At 37.2% G+C, this 21,476-nt stretch overlaps 1 protein-coding gene across 8 annotated transcripts in view; it reads left to right on the plus strand.

Moving 5' to 3' along the window:
* The window catches only part of FILIP1 (filamin A interacting protein 1), a 1,235,241-nt gene that overhangs the window by 738,773 nt on the left and 474,992 nt on the right, over window positions 1–21,476 (plus strand). For all 8 annotated transcript variants that reach the window (XM_044063667.1, XM_044063671.1, XM_044063673.1 and 5 more), the window contains one exon: window positions 7,088–7,266. In XM_044063667.1, the coding sequence (XP_043919602.1) occupies window positions 7,088–7,266 (179 nt within the window). The remainder of the gene's footprint in view (window positions 1–7,087; window positions 7,267–21,476) is intronic.

Consider the following 21,476-nt stretch of genomic DNA (forward strand, 5'->3'; position numbering starts at 1 on the left):
CAGGCAAAAATATTCCCATATGATGGGTAGGGGGGGTTTGCTGTCTGCAAAAACATATGCCTTTTTATCACTTATTCTGATGTGTTAGTTACTCATAGTGTAGTAGTTGTAGTTGTGTTTCAGCTTTTCCTGGTTAGTGGTTGCCACAGCGGAACTCTGGTCCGCTGATGATTGGCAGTAGATTTTCACGAATGCCGAGGTGCCAGCTCGACATTCAACCTTCAGTGAAGGGACTCCCATTTACGCATGTCTTTCGAACTCCCACCCAACCGCAGGGAGGACATGCAGACTCCACACAGAAGGCACTCCCCGCACTCCAGCCAAGAATCGAACAGGAGAACTTCTTGCTGTGAGGCAACAACACTACCGCTGCACCACCGGGAATCAGTTGCTCATAGTGTAGCAATCTCAAATATCTGTGTTGTAAACGTTTGTGTACTTGAACTACCAGTTACAATCAATAGTTGCTAGGCAACAATGAGACAAGATCAGATGACTCAAGTATTGTACAGGAATGGTATGCAACACCGAACCTTTCTTTCTATTCTGATCAAAGTATGGCATGCTATTTTATTTTATTTTATTTTATTTTTTTTGGTTGTTAAAGGAGTGCAAGAAGAAGAAAACATGTTATCAATGTACTATTAGGACTTTTAACATTACTAAATCAGTTTTATAAAATAATTGACATTTCAAGTCAGGTATGTGTTTTCAAATCTCAACAGTCAGCTGCCTGTCTTAACACTTATTTTCCCCTTTCCAAACCATTTTTAGCTTCAAACTAAGCTAAGCAAAGAATTAAAAAAAAAAAAAAAAACATGCATCAGGTTGAGTATTAGCACACATTTTAAATTAATACAACTTAGTGGCAGACATTAATTAAATTGCTGTATAGCATCAACAAGGCAGGAAAAAAGGTTGTTTACATTGGTTCAGTCCTTTAAAGTGTGGAAGTCAATACCTATTGTAAGTCCCTGTTCTTGTTCCTCAGATCCTTTAGGGTTGGAGGTCTTTTAACGGTCTCTGTTTCTTGATAAGGACTATAGAAGCAGTGCTAAGTTCTGTGTCTGCTCTCTGCAGAACCCAGAAAACTAAAATAATTCCTAGTAAATCCACAGTAGTCCATCCTTAGACAACAAAAGTCCATTCAATAACAGGGAGACTTCCCCGAATACCTTTCAAGACAAACTTATTTCTCTTTATTGCAAAAAGATCTCCATGTATCTGTGGATGCCAAGGGAACTGAAATTGGCAAGATGAAATATCACAGTTTTCAGTTCATGCACCAGAGTGTAGGCTGTATACCCAGCCTCTAGCATGCAACATAGACAGGCTCTATCTCAAGATTCAGCTGTAGCTACTCAGTTCTTTATAGTTAGCTAGGCACTGCTATCTATATGACCTCCCTAAGACTGGTCCTAAAGTTTAGAACATATTCCATAACAGATTTCTTGTGAAAAGAGCAGTCATCCTTCCACTCATTATAAATGAAATATAAGGGTCTGTCATGTAGATTCCTGGGGCACATTTCTGTATGTAAGAAGGAACTGGGGCAGGTCCCTGTCCCAGTACTAATTCAGATGTTATGCTCTCAACATGACCGTCAGTGTACAGTTAAAATTCAGCACCAGATCATTGCTATGTGGATGTTAAGGTGTAATCTTTAAATACTTCAATCTGAAATTCTCTTCAATACACTATATGCACTTAGTGTAACCTTTCTGAGTGAACAGACAGCACAAGAAATGTGGGAGGGATATTTTTGAATACAGAAAGTGGACACTAAGTGGTAACCTTTATGAATCCCTGGGCATGTTTTGTTTTTGTAATTGTTCTTCCTGTGTTTTGGATTTTGAATGTACACAGGGTACCCGGCTGTGAGGTGGATGTACAAAGCACTGGTGATCTTTTTATCCTTTGGTTTGGATATGTAAACAATATTACCTAATCAGAGAGCCCAGTCACACTTTAACTTTCCCCACAACTCATCACAGTTCCTCAACACTATTGCATTGTTAGCAAGACGATAGAATTCATTCTTTTCTGACAGCTATAAGGACAGAACGGGAAAGCCCACATCAGCTCTTTGTTTGTTGAATGGAAAAGTAAAGACTGATAACTATTCATAATGCTTCTTTAGTGCCCTAAGCATCTTGTCCTCTTTTTCAAATCCAGCTTCCTTACTAACACTCATCAGTTCATAGATTAGTACTAGGCTAACAGCCATTGTGGGCCATTTTAATCCTAGCCAACTACTGCATGTTAGTATCAAACTCTGCACCTTCTACTTGTAAGGTAAGCACCTTAACCATTATGCTAAACTACTAGGCATCTGGTCACAGATACCAAAAAATGCCCAGCAATATACATAAATCAATAGGCAGTTGCTTTCCTGTGCTGGGTTCCTGTCTGCTGTTGAGCAAAGCATACTCATTTCTGTACTTTATCTTCACTCACTAACATACATAACAAATTTCTGGTGACTGAGATTTTTTTATTAAATCATATTTACTGTTACCAAGGTCCAATGCAAACATTACTTCTCATTGTCTTACCATGAGAAATTGACAAGCTTTAAGGTGTTTTCCCTCTTGCACCTTAATATTCAGTTCCCATACCTGAAGAATGTTATGCTTCATTCATGTACAAGCCTGCATAAACTGAACATTCCGGATATCTCAGACAATTATTTGGGAAGTGAGCACTATTAAGCACTTGAAAAGGGTGTCAGGAGTTTTTAAGTTTGTCTGCTTAAAGGTATATATGGCTGGGCCTCTTATGGTCTCTGTAATCAGTTCTATGGTTATGTTTCAATGTTCCTATGTATTACTGAATGAGTTCTGCTTCATCAGAAAAAATGGGTTCAAGAGAAAAATAAGAAAGGTACTAGTCAGTTTTATGGACACCTCAGCTGTACCATCTTACTAAATTTTACTTGCTGAATGTGTCGGGCTGGGAAGCATTACCATGTAATGATATACAATAAGAAGGTTCTCCATCCCAGAGTCAGTGTGTAGCATCCCTCCAACAAAACTGACAGCTCCTTTGAAAGACAGACCAGTGCAGCCACCAAAACTATTAGCAATTATACCATTATCTTTACAGTCTGTCAAAAATGAAATATAACACAAATATAACTGAATCACCTCTTAAAAATATATTAGAATGCTTTGTAACCTTCCAGACAGACTGAGAGAGATTCCCAACTGCCACCCAGTTGACTGGGATTTGATTAGCAGCTCCAGCACTGAAGGAACCAGAAAGGTGGAGGGCAGTGAAGGAGAATGGTCTGCCTACCTCTTCCAGATGGAGGGGGTGGTTGGTATCACTCAGGTCACACTGGGGGCATTCTAGGACTGGGATGTGTTCCAGGATCCTTTTCCCCCTTCAGTACCTGTTGCTTCCTTTTAGGATCATGGCCCTATTTTAATTGGACTCCCTGAGGAAGACCATATTACTGGAATGGATGCTAATCCCCTAGTGCAGACCATGGAGAACATCACTCATGCTTTGGGAGTGGAGCAGTGTTGCTTGAAGGGAACTTCCCTTGTAAAAGTAATGGGATGGTCTCTACAATCAGCCTAATGCATGTTCTTTATCTACACCTTGCCAGGTGCATATGTTAGGGCAAAGGAAACGCAGAATACCTTTTTGCAACCATGATTGCTGTCTGAATGTTAGCCACTCCTGGATGACCCTTGCCCCTGTGCACCATCATCATCATCATCATCATGAACCCTCTTTTTTTTTTCATTTTCTACATGGGTGTCAGAGTGTCATGTCAAATGCCACCATCTCTCTCTAGTCAATACCACTCTAATACCTCCTTGGGCACTCATGCCCGACTGTCACAGGTCTTCTCACACACAATCTATCCATCAGTTTTCTGGACACCCACATTTCCTCTTGCCTTTTTCCTGTTTGTCCCAAATCTTCACCAGATTTTCTTCTGATTTTCTGCACATGTGCCCAAACCACATTAATTTGTTCTCTTTGATGCTTCTGCAGTTGGAGCTACTTTGGCTTCTGCTGTTATGTAATTTCTTCATTTGTCCCACAGTGTGCATCCTACAACCCATCTCAGGCATTTCATCTCCATCACCTCTAGCTTCCTCAGCTGCTCTGCCTTTACTGCCCAGGTTTCTGTATCGTACAATAGTACTGGTCACACCATTGTTTTGTACACCTTACTTTTCAGCATCTTTGACATTCTTCTGTCATACACTACACCTGACACTCTGTGCCATATGGCTGCACCCCATCTGATTCTACTTTTAACCATCTCATTCAGACTTCCCTTCTCCTCAAACACCCCTCACAGATATGTGAAGCTGTTAACCTGTTCCAGTATTTTCCCTTCTACTACATTTCTCAGCTTCTTCTGATTTCCCCTATTTCCTGTAATAACAACTGTCGTATCTGTACTTAGTTTTATCTAATGTGCCATCAGTTTTGCATTCCATTCCCCTATATTTTGAAGAAGTCATTAGCTGTAATGCCACATTGGCTGCATGCAGCAACTTTGTTGGTCTGTCCCCTCTGACTTATTTGCTAATGCAGTCCATCATCAGTATGAACAGAAGTGGGTTCAGAGGTGAACCCTGATGCACTCCCACTCCCACTGGGAACCACTCTGGGAGAACAAATACTGCTCATACTCGAGTCACTGGGTCCTTGTGCATAGCCTGCACTAATTCTACCAATGATTCTGAGACTTCGAACCACCACAGCACTGCCCAAATCAGTTTTCTTGGAACTTTGTCATATGCTTTCTCCAAATCTAGTAAAGCCCAGTTGGACTCTTTCCTCATTTCTAGCTTCTTTTCAACTATCTGTCTCACTGCAAACATGGGGTTGGTTGTGCTGCATCCTAATCTAAATCCAAACTCCTCTTTTCCCATCTTACTTTCTACTACTCTGCATATTCATTTATCAATCACCTTCTCCAGAACTTTCATGCAGTGTGACAAGAGTTTTTGTATGTGATCTTGTGACCGGCTCACTTTCTGAACCATGTATTTGCCACTGTCAAGCCATTTGCCAGACAGAATTCTAGAATGGCTCTCCATCTTTATTCCTGTTGCCCCACCCATGTGGCTCCAAGGCAGTCCTCATATTCTGCTCTGCCTGTCCTAATATGTGCATTTAGATCACCAATTGTCAATGCCAACTCATGCTATCCTGCATTATCCAGGAGGTCCTACTATTTCCACCCAAGATCTGCTAAGAGAAGAGTTGACCTTACGTTATACATTCATGCAGGTAAACATCTTCAGTAAGCAGTGTTTTGGCGCACAGGAGAGAATGAGATGCTCCAAAAAACACTGGCTGAAATGGAGTGCAAGAGTATAATGCATGGAATCTATACAATGAGATAACACTGTTCTTGTGTGAAAATAATACATGAAGCAAAGCTTCAGTGTCACCCTGGTCAGAGAGTTAAAAGGAAAGTTTTCAAGTAGTGAAATATACCAACAGTTTTAACCTATCAAAATTTATTTTACTTTCTCACACTCAGACTTTGTTTTTTACATATTAGCTGATAATGTCCATCTTCGGGATCACTGCTCCGAGAATTCCTAGCGAGTAAAAGGATAAACTGAGAAGCAAATGCCAGTCCTTCACCCAGACTGTTTCTTGCAGGCATATATCTTAGGAATACACAGCTGCAGTAGTTCATGGTGACCACTAGAGGGATAACTGGGTACAAAAACTAAGCTGCAAGAACAGTTTTTTTTTATTTCTGGTGCTTAAAAGTAGCATACAGAGTTATAATGCCAACCAGACCTCTCAATTGTCCAGATTTTTGTCTCATATTTTAAGTCTGTTTCTCATAAAATTGTGGTTTTCTGGCAAATCACTGGCAAATCATTGAGGACTAAAGTCAGAAAATAGTGGCACACATTTCAGTTTCAGACTTCATATCCTTCAGAAAATTCATGCTAATGCAAAACCTGTTATTGTATTAACTTTCTAGTTTTGTGAGAGAAATATTTAAAAATTGTCCCTATTTTTGGGCCTTTGTCCCCCATTATTTGTGCCTTTGTCCAGTTTTCTTGCTTTAAGAGGCTGAGAGATATGATGCCAACACCAGTGTAAGGATAGCAATCAGTGGAGTAGAAATAATGCGGCAAGATAAGGTGAAGAACAAATGAGAAGAAACGTGTCAAGACTGAAGAAATGTCAAAAAACATACACATGCATTACAGCATGACTTCCTATAGGCATAAAGCTGCACTTACCAGGACGGAGGCTATGAACGTGAAAACTATGTAGGATAATGTATGCGTAAGTTATTTAGGACCTGTGGCATATTGATAAAATGATTTACAAACTAGCTGTACTATGCAATACTTATGACTCATCATCATCTGTGTTAATGCATTATTCTATATGCTATTTTAATATGCATAAAAGCTCTGCATTTTGAGTTGATGTAGTATGAATTAGCTATAACTGCTCACTGTTCTATGCAGGAGTGACATACTTATTGATTTTTATTTGTAAACCAGCTAGGTGGGCTAGTCAAAAACAATATTCAGTAACAGAGTGCAATCAAATATTCATATGCCAAATAGTAATACTAGTTAGTGTAACAGCATAAAACATCCATGGTCTCCCATGGGCTCCCCTCTGTAACAAAGTAGATATAAATCAAATATTGTGCAAGTTTAACATTCAGATCACATTATTACAGCATACTGACATATACATTTTTATTTTAACATTCTGTAAAGTGATCATTCGAATACTTTCCATTTGAATGCAGCCTCCCTCATCAGAAAATGGCAAGCATATTGCACACGTAGAAAGCAGAGATCCCAAAATATATTCTAAGTATAAAGGAACGATATAGTGATACACAAAGTATTGCAAAGTAGTTTTATACTAGAAAAATTAGTTTTACAGTAACCGCTTTAAAATGCATTCATTTGAATTTGGAATGTTTTATATTTCTCTTGCCATTTATAATAAATTAATGTGGGGTGTAGTTTCCTTTTTTCTCTTGTTAATATGAAACGTTTGTGTTGGTTTTAAATGCTGTTTGCAGACAGAACAGTAACACTGTTCACTTTCATTAACTCAGCTGGACAGACTGGAGGAGAAACAGAAGGAGACATACCGGCGTATGCTGGAACAACTTCTGCTGGCAGAGAAATGCCATCGGCGCACAGTATATGAACTGGAGAATGAGAAACAGAAGCACACAGAATACATGAACAAGAGTGACGACTTTACAAACCTGTTGGAGCAGGAGAGGGAACGGTAAGGTCTCAATGAGAAATGAAAATAGTTTGAGGAAGAGTAGAGACAGTATTCACTTGTGAATTTTATCAGTTCTTTTAAATTTGAAAATAAGTTGCATTTATTTAAATCAAACTTGATGTTAGAAGTTTTGCTAATTTCTTATTTTATTATTGTTTTTTTTTCTGTAAACTACTTTTTCTACAAATTACTTCAGATCCATTTTTTAAGCTGCTGTAATGGCTTGCAGCCCCATGTCATTCACAATACCTCCGTGATAAGAGGAGGAAGCTCCAGAACTACTAATTTAACTACCTGCACTTTTTTTTGAACTTTGATAATCTTAATGGCAAGCTATGAAATGCTTATACAGTTGTGCAAAGGCTTCCAGAAGATAAGAAAACTGTTGTAAATATCTGTTATGTATTAGCAGTATAATGTTACATTTGAAATTAGTATATACTTATTGCATTTTTCCTTTACCATGTATCTGAAAACCTTTTTATGTGACCACACTATAGCATCTTCTCCATCCTCTCTTTTTATATTTAAGACCAACTTACGCCTTACCCAGAATGCAGTGTCTCTGTCGACGTCCAGTTTCTTTTAACCATGTGGATTTATGCTTGTAATTAAAATACAGAGTTCACAATTATCTCGTCAATAAATGAGTTCAGAACGAAGCACAGAATTCAGATAAGAAATGTTATCTGTAGAGAGAGAAGGAGAAAGCAGCTTTGTACGCAGTGCAACCTGCTTGTGTGATTGTTTTTATCTTTTTTTTTTTTTTCAAAAGTCTATTTGTGGCTACTCAAGAAACTGTTGTCCACCCTGCTTAAACCATCATATGGTGATATCCATGTATCACACAATGGTGAAGATTACTATAGCTTCTGGTTATACCTTACCCCTACCGACACTCAGTGATTACATCTTCACAAGCACTTCAGGTTACCACCCATACCGACACTCAGTGATTACATCTGCATAAACACTTCAGATTACCGCCACTACCAACACTCAGTGATTACATCTGCATAAGCACGTCAGGTTACCTCCCCTGCCAACACTCAGTGGTTACATCTGCATAAGCACTTTAGGTTACTGCCCCTACCAACACTCAGTGGTCACATCTGCATAAGCTCTTCAGGTTACCACCCCTACCGACACTCTGTGGTTACATCTGCATAAGCACTTCAGGTTACTGTCCCTACCAACACTCAGTGGTCACATCTGCATAAGCACTTCAGGTTACCACCCCTACCGACACTCTGTGGTTACATCTGCATAAGCACTTCAGGTTACTGTCCCTACCAACACTCAGTGGTCATATCTGCATAAGCACTTCAGGTTACCACCCCTACCGACACTCAGTGGTTACATCTGCATAAGCACTTCAGGTTACCGCCCCTACCGACACTCAGTGGTTACAGCTGTATAAACACTTCAGGTTACCGCCCCTACCGACACTCAGTGGTTACATCTGCATAAGCTCTTCAGGTTACCACCCCTACCGACACTCTGTGGTTACATCTGCATAAGCTCTTCAGGTTACCGCCCCTACCGACACTCTGTGGTTACAGCTGTATAAACACTTCAGGTTACCGCCCCTACCGACACTCAGTGGTTACAGCTGTATAAACACTTCAGGTTACCGCCCCTACCGACACTCAGTGGTTACAGCTGTATAAACACTTCAGGTTACCGCCCCTACCGACACTCTGTGGTTACAGCTGTATAAACACTTCAGGTTACCGCCCCTACCGACACTCAGTGGTTACAGCTGTATAAACACTTCAGGTTACCGCCCCTACCGACACTCAGTGGTTACATCTGCATAAGCACTTCAGGTTACCGCCCCTAGTTCTCTGTAACAGACTCAAAACCATTCATAATATTAGACAATTACTATTATAAAGACAAATGCTGGTGTTGGTATGATATTTTCCAAAAGCATATTATGGAGATGTTCTGCGTAAGTAAAATGCTATATATTTTTGGTATCATGAGTGATGGCAAGACTAGGCATAAATATTTATCGTACTCTGCGCTCATTAGTCTATAACTATCTTAATAATTTCAACAAATAAATATTAAGCAACCCAAATAAATATATTACTGCAATAGACTCCCTTCTAAGGCCTACTAAATATGCAATTAGCAGTACAGTACCTTGATCTTTCTGTGAGATATTTTAGTACATATTCATATATTCCTAGTTCTCATGATAAGATCACAAAGTGGAAATGGTGTCACATTTCTTATCAAGAGGAGTCCTGCAAGAAATGTAATAAAATGCAGTCAGTGAATGCTTGATATCTCTTTGTCTACAAGGCCCATCTATGAACATTATTATAATTCAGACATTTTCTAAAAAACAGAGGCAGAAATGGGTAAAGTTAATCACAAAAAAAGGTTAGTTGGTTGGAAAATACAGGTTCAGCAACAGAAATTAAACAAGAAGATGTCTGATAGAATTTTTTATTCAAATAATTAATTTCATACATATTTTTTCAGTAAAGTAAGCAGCAACTATACATGTGGCCATCACACAATAGGTTCTGAAGAAAACACATTGACTATATTTGTGGAAATAAGTGATGAAAAAGCTTAATAACGACAATAAAAACAAAATCTGTGGCTAACCGAGGTACTGATCATCAGTTACTAGTATGCAAAAATCAATCAAACGTTGAAGGTGAGAAAGTCAGAGGTCCCTTATCAAAGATATTCCACCCTGGATGTGCAGTAAGAAACGTCACCCTGTTCCTACCCATCTTATGAGCAAACTGCCTGACTGGCAGCCAGATGAGTTTGTAGATGCTGGCAGTGTTTCTTCTTTAATAAATATACTACAAACTAAAAGGACACCACAGACCAGTGAAAAACAAGGCTCCCAAGTCAAAGAAAGAACTGCTCCAAATAAACCTTAACGCAAAGATTTTATTTTCATATCCAAACAGCGTTTTCGTTACTCTCAATAGGTAGCTTCATCAGAGGTAAAAAAAAAAAAAAAAAAAAAAAAATTTCTGATGAAGCTACCTATTGAGAGTAGCGAAAACGCTGTTTGTATATGAAAATAAAATCTTTGCGTTAAGGTTTATTGGGAGCAGTTCTTTCTTTGACTTGGGAGCCTTGTTTAATAAATATACTAAGTAAAAGCAGTCACTCTTAAAAATAAATAAATAATAGACATATTTTTTATTAAGACTCAAAATGAGGAACGTTTATCATAATGGGGCACAACCGAGAGGTATGAAAATGTTGAAGAATACCTCCTCCACACTAACTCAAAACACATCCTATAGTTAGCAATAACTTTTATTTTTCTAGGAAAGCAGAAAATAAAGCAGGGACAGGGCCCATGAAAAACAGCACAGTCATCTGGCTAGCAAACACAGCTGTTAAATGTGCAACAAGAGCGGGAGTAAAATACAAATACGATAAGAGGAAAAAAACAGCACTGGAACAGATAAACATGTCACTGACATGCTGGAATTCAGAGCAACAGTTGTAGTTTCCTATATGTGTGCTACTTCCCCAGTACTCGGTATTGTGCAGCCTCCGTTCAACACAGTGGCTTTAAGAAAGAGTACTGCAACTGTAATTTTTCTTCACTGCAAATAGCAAACACTTCAAAGCAAAGAAAATAATGCAGCTTGCAGTTTCAGCACTCCCATCGGAGCTTCTGGCTTTGTATTAAGAATGGAAAAAGACAGCTATGAACATGAAAATTGGCAATATTTTCACAAGATCCCTAATTCTGATTTTATTGTGGATATTTCCCGATAATCTCTTTTGTGTTTCATATTATGATTTTACAGCCATATACTCCAAACCTAGAAAACAAGCAGACACTTTTGTCAGTTGAGAGAAAGATGAAATCAGCAACTGTCTCTCAGAGTTCTTCACAATAAATGTTGGGGTCATTATTAGTAATTTTTACTTTTGGCTAAATGTTCTTTGAGAGAAAAACTGAGAGAATTTACCTAGTTTTACTAGCTATGACAGGACATGCACATAGCTCCTGCCTATCAATGAAGCCACGCCCAAACTTGCAATAAAAGACCAATGTGGTGCATCCTTGATAAATCCTTACTAAATACTTAATAAAGTATGGTCTTGAAAATATACCATTAGATTTCAAAGACTTTCTGCAAAACTGACTGATTTACTCGTTTAGAGACAAGTGACAGTACCAGAAGAGTTAGAGAAAACAAAAAAAAAAATTGTATTTGGAAAAAAGTCCCTATAAGAAGCAAAAGAACAAACATTATCAAAATGACTGATTTATGAAACCTTGAGTATAAGCTAAAGCCACAGGAGAAAGGCAGTTGGCAGTTATGGCACTTAGTCAAAATGTCCATTGTGCTGCCAGATGAAGCAAAGAACATCAGTATATCAACATATGCAAGGAGACAGAATCATAATGTAACAGAGGAAAAACAGCAAAAATATAGACCTAAATATATGCAACGTATACCAGGAGACAGAATCAGAATATAATAAAGAAAAAAACAGCAAAAATATAGACCTAAAGAGAGAATTCTAGCCTCAAAGCTGAATGTCAAAAGCTCGAGGATCTTTGTTGCATGATGCTGAAAATATTAAGAAAAGATTGAAATACTACACCAAATCAATACATTGTTGATGAAACAGATCAACAGTCTTTTCATCCTCTACCTTAAAGTCAGGAACCAATGGTAATGAAAAAAGTGGCAGAAGCAGAACTGAAAGTTTTGCCAAATGGACAAAACACGTGACATTGATGGGACTCCCACTGAAGCATTGTGGTATTGGAATGCAGCAGTCAAAATGCTTAAAGGCTCTGCTAGGAAATCTGGAAAGCAGCATCACAGTCAAATAACTGATCTGATGAATTATTTGGCAGTCCCTCTGATCCCAGCTGTTAGTTAGATTCTTCTCAGGTTATTCAGAGTTGCCAGCTCTGATGGCATAGAGGGATAAAGCCCTAACTACAGCCCATGCAACTGAAGGTCGAGTAGCTGCTTTGATGCCTGAATGAGCAGGCCTGGGAGGATGGAACTGAGCAGATACTAGTGGCTTGTCCATCTTGGATAGAGTGAGGCAGCAATGACTACCGACTTGGCTGACAGCTAACACATACATCTATGGGCACAAGCCTGGGCGCGTGCACTGCTAGTGTGCAACCTCACATAGCCAAGAAAGCATGCAAATGCATGCTGCATACATCAAGACAATAAAAGAGGAGCTAAAGAGCTACCAAAACAGAGACAGAGAGAGAGAGAGAGAGAGAGGAAGCATCTACAGGACAAGCAAGCTGGCCCATTCCTTACCACCCACATTTGTGGTTGAACAAATGGCTGATTGTGCTTTGTAGGCAGGAATAAATTAGCTGTCAGACTTTTGTCTAGCTAAGGAATGCCTGGCTGTGCTCCTAAGGAACAAATGGGCTACCATGGTGCAGGTAGGAGAGATATCAGTCAGCCCTGCAGAATTAATAAAATAAAAATAAAAATAAATAAAAGCAAAAGAATATCAAATGGATGTCTATATATCTTTCTTTTGGAAGGCCTTTGTTTATGTAAATCATGATATACTCAGGACCACACTAAGTAACATGGGTATACAATAACACCTGATAGTTCTCATGCACAATCTTTGCATCAATTAAGAATCAACAGATTGAAGAGCACTAGCAGAACCCGAATGCTTTTGTAAATAGTAGTGGCGTATGATAAGATTGCAATCTTCTCCATACCTGTTTAATTTATATGCAGAAAAATAATAAGAGGAGGATCGTATGAAGAAAACCAAGGTGTGAATACTGGGCAAAAAATTATCAATAACCTTCACTATACTGAAAGTATCAAAGTACTGATTGAAATTGAAGATCTAATTTCTGTTTTATCAAAATTAAATAATGAAATGAGCTTGCACCATAACATGAAGATGTCAGAGATCTTTACAGCTGATAAAATTCATTGTGTGTTTTCTAGAAGAAAAAGAAACAGTAGACAGTTACAGCCTGCTTGGATCAATAATCAGTAATTGCATGACAAGCATTCAAAAAATTTGACAATAAATCACACTTGGCAGAAGAGCTTTGAAGAATCTACATATAATCTTCAAGTGTGAAATATATATTTGTGTACAAAGATTCAGCTTATCCAAACTTAGGTATTTTCATTAATATCGTATGGATGTGAAAGCTGGACTGACTTGTTGGAACATGAGCTAAATTCTTGGCTAGGCTTGTAAGGGCCACAGGGCCAATAGCCTAGTAACTTCCTATGACCCTATGACCCTACAATAAAGAAGCATGACATGAAGAAAGGGGATGGCCTTTGAATTATGTTGTTGGCAAAGAACGCTGTATATTGCATGAACTACCTGAAAAACAAAGTGAATCAGTGTTGGTGGAAATAAAATGTAAGCATTCCCAAGAAGATCAGATGTTAAAACTTTGACTTTCATACCACAGATGTTTTATATAAAGAGAAAGATCGTTAGAAAAAGCCATCATGCTTAGCAAGATTGAAGGTCAATGTAAAACAGGAAGGCCCACAATGAGATGGGTTGCTATAACGACTACTGTGACAGATGCTCCTGCCTAAGTGATTAGCCACCTGACTAAAGACAGAGTTCAGGAAAATTATGAATAGCTTTGTCATGGGTTAGCAGTGACTTGACAGCATATAACAATACCACCAGTTCTCAATGCGTACATGCTTAAAAGTGCTGGAAAATGCATATATCCTTGTAGCCTTTTACACATTTCAGTGCTCTGTGGCAAACTGAATACTTGATATATTTCTCCTGATGTCTTCTTTCCATCTTTCATACTGTTAACATTTTTTCAGTGTTGTGATGACTAGAATGATTAAAATACCATTCTGTTAGAGTAGATGTGCCTCTGGTTGACAACAGTAGCCCCCTGATTTTACTGTTTTTGTTAACATTTTTTTCATTCCCCTTCATTACTTTGAAGTTGAAAAAAAATCATTACAGAGAACGTGCTGCATGCTGTCCAGTTTTACATCTCTTAGAATGGAAAATGATAAGGCTCATGTATCTATTTGACAGATACTCAGTGATTCATTGACTTCCTTACTTTTAGAACTGTAGAACTTTGGAATTTTGGGGTTTTGTCTGCTCAACACTGCCGACTCTTTATACTGAAAGACCTTTTGAAAAACAAGGACAATTGTGTTTCACACCCAAAACAGTGTGGAGGGATTGTTAGTGTTTGATTTCTTTCAATAATAAGTTGATGGTTTGCTCAGCATAGTTTCTTGGCTAGACATTTGCAGCCAGACTCTGCTAAAATTACCTACACACAAATGTTTTCACAATTCTGGAATAAAGGAGGCTAGATGGTTCCCACGTCCCATATTGAGGTTTGCCTCCTTCCAAAGAATCTGTAGCCCTTGTAGTCCATGATTGTCTACCCTAGTGCAATGAGACTGAACAGATTCTCTGCCTGGCTTCAAGGAATTTTCTCATCTGCTGTTAAATCTAGATGTTCTATAGCCAAGGCCACCAGGAATAATTTAAAAGAAAGCCTGAAACTCCACTAACTGAAGCTGTATCCTTGGGTTTCTCATATGTGTATACTTTCTTTGATAATAGATGTTACTTTTGATCAAGCTGTAAGCAGATGGCCTGCTGTAGAGTGGTTCTTCTTCTCTTAGTCTGCTGTTGGCAGCCTCTGAGTGAATGGGAAGGGCTCTAGTCATTAGTTAGTTTGAGACCATGTGTGAGAATTTTGTGTCCATGTTACTTTAGTCCCATAATTAAGTGCAAGATGTTACAGTGCACTCTGCTGATGGTAAAAAAAGTCTTCAACAAGGATTTTAACTCCATGTGTGATATGTGTGTAACCTGTGAGCATTGGAAGATTATACATCCTTGGATGAATGGACCGTGCAGAGATGGGACACTTCTTTGCTATGTTTATGGGTACATCTCAAATAAGTGACAGAGTTTTTGCCATTTCAGGGGATGCAGATTAATTTCTCACTTTCCCTGCATAATGAGCTTCTATAGTCTGTTAAGAATGCCTTTTAGTTTCAGTTTTTACTCCCCAGACTCTACCCTGAACACCGGGTTAGACCTATAATGTGCATCTGCCACCTACCCACCCCCTTTGTAAAAGTATTTACAAGCACCTCCTTTATCATATCTCTATACATTATAAGATTCTTATAGTTACACAGTGTCGACTCAGTCTATCACTGCACTCAAACAAAGGACACTGGCTTTGTTGTTGGTGTTCAAAAAAACACGTTTGCTGTCTTCATAACAGCCTATTACATTGGGAAACATAAAGATTTTTTTCATGTAGATTTCTACATTTCCTTTTTATTAGCACACAGGCAACTTCACCAGTTTTAATTAGAAATGTTGTCAGCTGTTACAGATGTGTGCAGCCCAGCCTGCTTCTTGTAGCACAGCTTTGCAGATTGCCCTAAACTGTCCACTTCTGGAATGAAGAATGCTGTAGAATGAGTTTGTCAATGGTTTTGTGCTGCATATTTGATTTGGGGGTATTGCTTTAAAGTTGTTAGCTGTTCTGGACTGTGAAGTAGTCCTCCTTTCTCAAGCATCCCTTCTCTAATACATATATATATATATATATATATATATATATATATATATATATATATATATATATATATATATATATATATACATATATACACCCTGGTAAGGAAAACTATAACAACGTGTAGAACCTCCAGAACTTACTCTTTGGTTCGAGCACCTTAAAACATTACTTTGGAAAATATTGCAAAAGGTTCCTTAAAAAAAAAAAAAAAAACAGTTGCATCCTAGTGCCATGTTATTTCTAAAGGATGGGATTTGTTTGTACAGTAACTTTTATGTTTTGTAATTATTGGAAACATTGTTTTATAACAAAGTTGTGAACGTTTATGCTGTTATTGAATTGAATATTTATAGACTATTAATTTCATAGACCAAGCATACCCCTCTTTTTCTCCTTAACCAACATTTGTCCCTCCAGTTTCCAAGTTGTTATATGCTTCCTCTTTTTTTTTTCTCTTTTTTATTCTAACATAAATTTAAAATAATTGTTGTAATACATGTATAGAATGCATTAATTTTTAACAGTATAATTTAAAATGTGGTAATTTCTCAGTTAATGAACACGCACCTTTAGAATTGGTAAGATGTATCAGTTAGATATGTATTGCTGAAGCAGATAAAAATGGAGCAATCATATTGAATTACCCATGCCGTATAGAAATTACATTGAAGCTATTGAAACAAGACATAAAGACCTATTCCTAAGTATGAGATTTACACATTTTACGCTAAAGTGAATTCTCTTATACATTAAGTTATTTATTGATTATATATCTGAACTATCTGCTTATTTTTATATTACAAGAATCTGTAACACCAGTTATTTTTAGCAAACAAAAATATGTAGAAATGTACAGAAACTGCCTCTAGGATCCACTGTAACTACTGGCTAATGGTACACTGAGACACTAACTATAGAAGTATTAAAATCGGATGTACACTCATTGATTTATTTTGTGAAGGACTGTGGTGGTTTTCTTCTTGAAAAATCTAAGATAGTGTATTTCATGAAAATGTTCTTTCTGCTAATTTGTTAGATGAGATTTGGAGTAATTATACACCACAATATCCCATGAGCTTGGTACTGAGTATGTTTGTTAGGTGATACATCAGGATGAAATTATTAGAAACTGCTGTCAATAATGTTTATTGTTAGATATTATTTTGATTAATAATGTTTTTACTTTCAAAAATCAAATCTATCATCATGTAAAGAACTGCAGTGGGGACCACTAGAGTCTTCAGTTTTGCTAATATTTGTCTAGTGGGAAACTGAGCTTATGAAAAGATTATACTTCTGTCGAACATTTTAATATGCCTATATTTTATAATGATATCTTTATTTTATGGTTGGCGCATTTAGGTTTTTAAAAGGATGTTACAGTACAAGCCTATGCTTTAAATTTGTATTTAAATTCAGACTATTGAAGTTTTCATTTTTAGATATGCCTGTTTAAATTGAAGGTGAAGCTTTAATGACTAGAAATGAAGTTTATAATAATGCTCAAAGTTAAAGCATACTGTGTTCGCTGTATTTATCTGGTATACACTAATATTTGTGGTGAAGATTCATATTAATTCACAGATGGTGAGAATGTCTAGACTTACTACAGAAGAGAATGTGCATCCCTAAGAAGTACAAAAGCATAAATAAGCCTTTATGGCAAGGGGTTACATAAGCCGTATTTTAGGAGAATTCCTGAAGAAGCTAAAGGAAAGAGAAGAGGTTAGGCTTTTTAATTTATGTCATGTGTTTTTAAGTAGAGTCAAACTAGCTACTTTTATCTCCCAGAAAAGAGAGGTCTTTAGCATTCTCTCAAAAAATGTATTTGTATTAAATGGCATATTTCATTGAGAACAATCAGTGGCACTTTAAGGTGATAATCATAGGTATATAGGTTAATAGGAGATTACTAGGCTAAAGGGGCCTTACAAGCCTAGTCAATATAATAAATATTTACCCCATATAATGCCCCAAGGGGCAAGAGGATGGTTTGGATTTCAACCTATACTTGAGTATCTTACAGAGTACCCCTGTCCATAAGGAACAAAGATATTACCCCAGGTGTGAAGTTCTGATTCCCCATTCATTGACCCAAATTGTATTTGAGAAGGGCCAGAGAAGGCCTCTGTTTTATATGAATGGGAAGCTTGTTCCAAAGAAGGGGCAATCTTTGAGAAACATATCTGTCTATCCAGCATGTTTTGAGTCATTGACTAAGTTTAGATCCCTATATTGGGTAACCCTTGTGATGTGTGATTTGTGGATGTGCAGCAACTCCATGAGGGCTAGATTTGTGAGTGCCTTGTAGGTCAGGCATAGGTCACACTTTAATAGTCGGTAGGGGACAGAGTAAAAGGATTGGGATTTTAGTTTCTCTGCATAGGAAATGTATACACCCCCTATTTTCTTTGTGAGGAATCTCTGAGGTCACTCCAGTTGCTGTAAGTGCCTAGTCAAGTGCATGTCAGATGGCACATTGTACTCAATTATTGGTCTAATGAGGGACGAGTACAGCAGGACTTTAATTTCCTTGGATCTGGATGTCATACCTTTACTGATAAGTTGTGCCTTCTGGAATTCCTCACCACTGTGGATACATGGCCGTCAAATTCAGGCTATCTGTGTAACTGAGGAAAGCACACTCAGATGAGCCAAAACCAAATCCACTCAGTTTATTGATCATAAATCCATGTAAAAAATGACATGAATGCTTAAATGAATCCCCGCGTTTTTGTCTGCACAGAAACTTCATCAGTTAAAACTGTACCAACCACATACAGCTTATTTATACAGTCTTATATCCCACAAAGCCATGCATCAATTAATCAATTAAACAATGTGTACCAAATATTAAAGAATAAGATAATTTGTGCCAAGTATTAAAAGCTTATACCAAATGTTAAAAGCATAAATAAGTACAACCAACATGAAATAATATATATTGTATGTAAAATAATGCATTAAAAACACATATTGTAAAACATGTTCTCTAAAATTGCCAAGCCTTCAATAAATTATGATAAAAAATGTGATTAAAAAAAAATTTTGTATGAAGCCATATTAAAAAAGCGATAAAGGAGCCATAAAGATTTACAAAAATTACCTGATGGTGCCTATAAATACTATCCATTTATTCCTATTGCTATAACTTAGCTGCCCTTAACTTTAGTACAGGAACCAGGGAGACCATGTCATTCAACCTAGGGAATCTGTTGGCCTCTAAAACAACTTGCCAGTATAATTCCCTATATTCAAGTCTGGTCTCCCATGGTCCACCCCTAATGTCCAGTTGTACTACTTCAACTACAAACAAATTGAAATCTGCCCCATTAGAGGTCATTGTGTGTTTATACACTGTATTCATCTCATTCCATTTCCTAATATCATAATTGTGTTAATAGATTCTGGACTTAAGCTTTATCTCCATTTTTCCTAAATAAAAGGCAGGACATTTTTTACATGTAGCAATGTATACCAACCCACTGGTGTTGCAATTCACAAAGTCTATACCATTTAAAATTCTATTCCTAGCCACTAAGTGTAAAGTGTCACTTTCCCTTATATTGGAGCTTTGCTGACAACAACCACATTTGTAAGTACCTTTTTTCTTTCTAATTTTTCCAATAGTGTTAAGTCTTATATTTTCCTCACAGTTTTGATGTTCGAATCTTTCTTGTAAGTCCATTTTAAAGGTTTGTCAAAGATAAAGTCAGAAATGTTAGAAAATTTCTGCCACTCCTTTTCTATTACCTCCCTGACTACTCGTTCTATTACCTCCCTGACTACTCATTTTATTACCTCCATGACTACTCGTTCTATTACCTCCCTGACTACTTGTGCATCTCCATCATATTTGATACCCAAGGCTCTTTCATAACCATTATTCGTTAATTCCTTGGTCTCAGAACAATCTACTAATTTGATACCTTCACCTAATATAGAGGCAAACCTAGTCTTTCTTCCTTCTAGTGCTTCCTCATGAACCTCTCATAAGAAACTTCGGGGTAATCCCTTACTTTAAACATAGTAAACAAGTTCAGGCACTCATTTTCAAAATCATCATCATTTGATGTCATTCTGCTTGTTCGGACGAATTGTCCTTTCACCAAGCCTTTTTTTTGAAAGAACGGATGTGTACTATTATAGTGCAAGTAGGAATTTGAAAAGGTACTTTTTCTAAACACTCTGGATTTAAATCTACCATTGTCCTTGGAAATGTTAATATCCAAAAAATTTATTTTCATCATGCCTAACCTCATACATGAATCTTAGAAAGCTAGTGGTACTTGATATATAGTCAAAGAACTCATAAAACCTTTCCTCGGTATCCATCCAGAAAATACAGATATCATCCAAAAAATGCCTGTAAAGGTTCCAGCAATCTTTATATTGTGAGTTGAAAATGTATTTCTGTTCTCAATGTGATAAAATAATATTTACATAAGTGAGAGCACAATAGGCTCCCATAGCAACACCCCTACATTGCTGGTAAAACTCACCCTCAAAAAATATAACATTATTTCTTAAAACTAAATCCATAAGAACCAAACATGTATGAAAATCATTAAAATTCAAACTGTCATAGCCACTTAACATCTCCTTAAACCATAATAAACCCTTTTCATGAGATATAGAAGAAAACAAATCTACAATGTTGATCATAATAAAGATAATATTTTTATGGTATACATCATCACTCAACTTTCAACAGGTCCTATGAATCTTTCAGAGAGCCTATAACTGTCATAGAAAACTTCTTTAGCATTACATCAACCATCGGCTGATACTATTGCTCTTAATGGCGGATCTACAATGTCCTTATGCACTTTGGGTATTCTGAAAATAGAAGGTACCCTGGGTTTTGGCAAATATAGAAAATTGTAGGTGTCCACATCAATCAACCTTTCTAATAAGAGATCATTCAGGGTAACATAAATTTTTCTATAAGCAATGTTGACTTCATTTATTGACACTCTTAAATATTAGGTACTGTCATTTAATAAATAATTAATTTTACCCTCATATATAATCTTGTCCATGAAGACAACTCTTCCCCCTTTGTCAGGCTTCATTACCCTAACTGAACTATTGTCTCTTAGTTCATACAGAACATTCGGTTCTTTCCATGATAAGTTGGAGTAGACCCTGTTTTCCTTCAGTACTTGTCTCAACTCATTTTCTACCATATTCTCAAAATTTCTTAGCTGTGGGTGCAAAGGGGGATTGTAAACACTTTTCCTAACCAATCCATCTTTGGACAAATTGTTTGGGGTTACATTGTTGAACATCAGTTGAAGATTTTTCTTTCAATAAATAGTTTAAAATCCAATATTACATTGCTAATATCAGCCTTTATTCTAGGTATAAACTTGAAACCTGTAGACAGTAAATTAAAGTGACTTTTCTGTATGTCCAAATTGCTGTAGTTGAAAATGTTAAAGCCATTGAAACTGAAAAAATTCCCATTAATAGTGATGCCCCCTCTCTGTTCTATCTCTGATTAACCCTGTAATCCCCCCTCCATTTGTTGGCATTGTAATGGACTGGACCCTTGTTCCTTATTCTGTCCAACCTCCGGAGATAAGGAAAATCCATAGGGTCTCCAAGATTGTATGGAACCACCTCTTCTTGCCTG

This window comes from Protopterus annectens, chromosome 1.part0 (assembly GCF_019279795.1).
Source record: "Protopterus annectens isolate FY-2018-M chromosome 1.part0, PAN1.0, whole genome shotgun sequence".
NCBI classification, from domain to species: Eukaryota; Metazoa; Chordata; order Ceratodontiformes; family Protopteridae; genus Protopterus; species Protopterus annectens.